At 42.7% G+C, this 5,123-nt stretch overlaps 1 protein-coding gene across 14 annotated transcripts in view; it reads right to left on the bottom strand.

Annotated features, from left to right (window-relative positions):
- Positions 1-5,123, bottom strand: part of LOC107665636 (receptor-type tyrosine-protein phosphatase S-like) — a 51,015-nt gene that overhangs the window by 34,377 nt on the left and 11,515 nt on the right. For 5 of the 14 annotated variants that reach the window (XM_016456572.1, XM_016456573.1, XM_016456580.1 and 2 more), the window contains 2 exons: positions 4,871-4,993; positions 3,798-3,809 (listed from right to left, as the gene is read on the bottom strand). In XM_016456572.1, coding sequence (XP_016312058.1) covers positions 3,798-3,809; positions 4,871-4,993 — 135 coding nt within the window. The remainder of the gene's footprint in view (positions 1-3,797; positions 3,810-4,870; positions 4,994-5,123) is intronic. The other 9 variants (XM_016456575.1, XM_016456578.1, XM_016456583.1 and 6 more) reach the window with 3 other exon arrangements.

Here is a 5,123-nt window from a genome sequence, read left to right as displayed (position 1 = left end):
AAGAGAGAGACAGAGAGAGAGAGAGAGAGAGAGAGAGAGAGAGAGAGAGAGAGAGAGAGAGAGATGAGCCGGACAGAAACAAAGAACCAGGGCAACAGGAGACACTCAGAAACCGGAGACGCTTAAGTTTCAAACAATCGCTGATGTAAACGAGATGTGTGCGGGTGGATGCAGCTCCTATGTGGTTGCTAGTGTACTGAGAGGTTGCTAGGGTGGTTCTATGTAGAATCTGTTGCTAGGATCTTCTGGGTGGTTGCTAAGGGTGTTAAAAGTATCATTTATCTCTGGAGCGCTGACTTAAAGGCATTGTTCACCCAAAAATGATCAAGCTGTCATAAAGATATTATTCAAAGAAATGTCTCGTTCATACTGTCAGCCCAAATCCGATTGAAATCCGATCATATTTAGATAATCTGAACGTCAACAAACTACATGAAATCCTATTTTTGCAAATTCGTTTCGGGCAAACTGTATTGCTGTTATTGTTGTTTTTAGCGTAGGCATAACAACGCAACATCATTGCCATAGAAACCAGTGCAGATATTCAGTAAAACGATAGAGCACTGCGATACACAGTGTGGACAGTCAGTCATCTAGATCGCATTTCAATCGGAAATGCACAAAAATGGGATTTGGGCTGACAGTCTGAACAAGGCTAAAGTCAAACATGTTTGGAACGACATGTACTTGAGGACAGAATGACATTTCTGGGTGAACTAACCCTTTAACAAAGAGCACGAGTGAATGTCATTATTTGCCATCAACTCTGTGCTTTGCATGAGACAGTGCGGTCATAAAACAAGCAAAATGTGAGTTACATTTAATATAACAATGAAATAACGATCAAAGAAGCCCAGCAGTTCAATCAGGAGCTCATTTGCTGTAGCTGTAATGTTGACTAATTCAATGAGCCGTTTCATTCACATCACTAGAAGCGCAGACAGAACATAAGCCACGTTAAGATGCGTCTGAAGCCCAGGTTCTTGTTTCTTCTGCTTTAGAGATAACGTCTGAGCAAAGCTTTCTCGGATGCCGAGGCTTATGGGGATTCAGCACACAGGATCAAGTTCTGAAATCTACGACTTCAGCAAAGAGGAAAAAATCCACCTGAATAAAGCTACAACTGCATCAGCTAGTGATTTAGAGCTAAACGCATTTGATCAAACCAATCTCTGACAGAGACGAAACGAACAGATTCCAGTAGCACATGAAATGTTTCTTTACAATAAAATGTGCAACTGTAAAAGTGAATTGAATTGCAGGTGAGCATTGACCAAAGGACACCCAGAATTGGACACACTCATATTTCAGATGAAACATAATGGCTAAATCTTCAGTCATTAGATGCAGTTAATCAGAGCTTGTTAATGCGGGTTAGTGCATGCACTCGTGCAACACCAGTAACATGCAAAGTTTCAGATGCATCATGCACAAGAAGTGCTCAACATGTGGATTCAATGGTAATATTATGACTGATGATGGAAAGAAACGGCTAGTTTCTGGTTGTGACTAAACCAGTCTGTTCTGCCTAACAGGGAGAATATCTGAATTTAAATGACCTACTACGAGCGTCTATTGTGCAAATATCACTTTGCGGCTCTTAAAAGCTTCGGCTTCCAGCGAGACGGAAACAATAACCTTGGGTGGTAACAGCACATTTGATCTATGCAACAATGGGGACTGCTGAATTGGATTTGCCATTGTTAGTCGAGCCCATTACAATGAATTATCTAAACGCAATCTTTCCTCTCGCTGAAAGAAGAAGCAGAGCCACAGCGTATTGACTTACAGTGCTAGCACACAAACACGGCACCACATTAAACCATCGGCGGCCCCGAATGACATCACCTCGTCATCGCTCATGAGTCGATGAAACACGGGGGACTCTAATGAGACGCTTCTGTTCTCACGACTGCGGTCCCTGAATCAGATCGCTGCATCAGTGACACGTTCTTCAGAAGCGCAGAAGAGGTTTGGCTCGCTCTTTCTTCTCCTCCTCCAGAGGAGGCTGTCATGCGCCGCATGTCACTCACAATCTGTCCCACAGTCGACTCGCCTTTCAACAGTTTTCCAGGAGCGGAAACGGCTCGAGCGCTTCATCACACTGACAGAATGAAAATAGGCCACTCTCTGATGACAAACAGACTTTTCCTAAAAAAAAAACCCTGAAACATTCCATTAAAACAGACGACACTTCATGCAGCTCATGCGCAAGCCGTGAGAGAAAGTGACAAAGACAGACGAAACAAAGACACAGCGAACAACTGCGAAGCTTCTCTACGAGACTCTGACATCATGCTGAGTTTATGGAGCTGATAAAGCCTGCTGGGATTGATGACGAGAGCACAGGTGATCGGGGATTATAACTCTGATCCCGGCATGCTGTGAACGGCTGCTTCAGGGTTGCTTGAAACAGTCAAAGTTTGGGAAATAATCATGATATTTAGAGAGTTTTGTTGCTGTAGTGCCACGTAACGTAAGACTTTAAGTTAAATGTGTCTGTTGATGAACTTTCAGCAAAGACTACTGGGTGAACATCACATGGTTAGCCTTCAGATTCAGATTCTATGCCTATAACAGTAACTGGTCATTATAACCATTAACTTACAACCAGTGCTGGGGTAACGCATGACAAGTAACGTTATCAGATTACTTTTTTCAAGTACTGAGTAAAGCATTACTTTTAAATGTACACTAAAAAGTTACTTTTTCAATTGTTTTCCCATTAACGTAACAAAGAAGTAACTAAGTAACAGAATTGGTTACTTTTTTATGGAGTAATGCAATATTGTAATGCATTACTTTCTAAAGTAACTTAACTTTCCCCAACACTGCGTACAACTGATGATTATCAGTTATAACTGAGCTGTTGAACTAGCCAGAATGAGATATTAGAAATAATAACTGAAATACAATCCAGATCCATACATGATATTTATGCACAAAAATACGATACTTGTTTATTAAACCAACAGTGGTCCAAAAATGATCTGTTCACTTCAGTCAAGTCTATGAGTGTCTGAATGTGTGTGTGTTTGAATCAGCTGGGGATTTTTAGTGAATGTATGACGTCAGTTCTCCTCTAATCTTCTTGTCAAATGGTTGGCTTGCGCATCATTACAATAAATGGCATGTTTATCAATCTAATGCAACGTTCAGACATTTGTAAGTGACTGAAGTGAACACACACGGCTCGTCTGCGGTCGCTGTCGCACTCTGAACAGACGGCGTTTGACTGGCAGCTCGACACAGATGATATTGATGAGACGTCAACCAATTCAGCGCTATCAAAAAAGTGATGCTTTGGAGCGATCAATAAACTGATTGTCTGCAGAAAGCACGTCTGTCACTGGAGCGAGAGCCACACACACAGACACATGCACAGGAGCACAGACACAGACAGACAGACAGACAGACAGACAGGCGATGCACAATCACAGCAGTGAAATGCGTCAGGGGCAGCACAGAGCACAGGAAAACACGACAGCCAATCACAACGCTGCGCTGTTCAGGCATGCGACCGTTCTCATGCACACACTCGTAATTTCCAATTGCTGGGTTTCCATGGCAACGCGTGCAGAGAGACAGAGAGAGGGCCTTCCGAGCGGAAAGTTTGCAAACAAGATCCCATAATGCAACACACGAGACCGACACGACCCTCGTCTTCACAGCGCTGTGCATTTGACTCGGGTTCGCTACCATCGTCTGCACTGTTTACTGCTCGATTGACATTTAGTTCTCCGAGTTTAAATGCCAAATAAAAGAAACGAGAGAAAATAAACAAAAAACACACCAACCTTCTCGCAGCTCTGAGGGTGTAAGGGGTTTGAGATGGAAAGCAGAGAAGAAAACCAGGGAAACACACAGAGAGAGTAAAAAGGCCACTGCAACCATCTTCATCTGCCACAGTCACCTCATTCATTTAGCTTACGTTTAGCTCGTCAATCTGCGTCTTTGTGTGGCAGCATTATTCATATACACTCCCAAATATCAAATATTGTGGCTTGGCCTTGCTCAACTCTGAGAAATTCACTTCATAAAGAAATAAACTGAAAATATCACAAGCAAACTGAGAAAACACACACATGACACACTGCAAATACCTTCATATTTTAGTTGTAAATCATGAATTTAGTAAAGTCAAATTAGTTTCCATTAGTAATTTAAACACATACAAACAAACAACTGAAAAAAAAATTACAAAAACAATTAACAAGCACGCAAATGTTTGCAATATTAGTAGAGGCGTCATGCAGCACTTGATAACATTAATATCTGATCGTCTGTTGATCGAGCGCATTCATCGGACCAAATATTTAGAGTGTCGTGATTGACGGATTGATTGTCTCTTTCCTGCTCGTTACTTTTTTACCTTCTTTTATCCTCTATTAAAACCACGGCGGCTCTTTCCGGACCAGCAGGCCGTGAGCGCTTCAGCCCAACAGCAAATATCACTAATTGAGTTTACAGAAACAATTACATGCCTGTAAACCCAATTCATTTCAAATCAATTAGCTTTCTTCCGATTAGCCGAGAATAGCGAATGAACCCCGACGGGAAGCACTAGAGTTAATAAAGTCGGGTGTTTCTTCCGTCGAGTTCGAATTGCTCACGAGCAGAATTCATCTCTGCTTGGAAAAAGCTCATAAAAACAGAAATGTGCTCTGCTTGTGAGGCTCGATGTCCCTCAGAGCTCAGCTTGTACTGTGTGAGATCAAACACAATCAAGCGCAGACACACAATAACTATGCAGTGCACTACTTATACGTGTCTAAGGCCATTCAGAAGTGCTGCAGAGGCTGCTGGGTAAATTAAAGAAGCTGTCTTTGCTGACATGTGAATGAAAGTGTATTACCTACGGAGTACCTACTGTGTTCCATACCTCTCACGTATAAGTTAGCAGGGGACGAGTAGCGCACGCCTTGAGAGTTAGACGCCACGCACTCGTACTTCCCCTGATCGGTCTCCTCGCTGCGCTCGATCTGCAGCGCACCTGCACAGAGAGAGAGAGAGAGAAAGAGAGAGTCAGAGAGAGAGAGACAGAGAGAGTCAGAGAGAGACAGAGAGAGACAGAGAGACAGAGAGAGAGAGAGAGAGAGAGAGAGAGAGAGAGAGAGAGAGAG

Source organism: Sinocyclocheilus anshuiensis, unplaced genomic scaffold, assembly GCF_001515605.1.
Source record: "Sinocyclocheilus anshuiensis isolate Anshui unplaced genomic scaffold, SAMN03320099.WGS_v1.1 scaffold711, whole genome shotgun sequence".
Lineage (NCBI taxonomy): Eukaryota > Metazoa > Chordata > Actinopteri > Cypriniformes > Cyprinidae > Sinocyclocheilus > Sinocyclocheilus anshuiensis.
The sequence above is the reverse complement of the archived record's forward strand: the minus strand, read 5'-3'. Positions and strand labels throughout refer to the sequence as shown.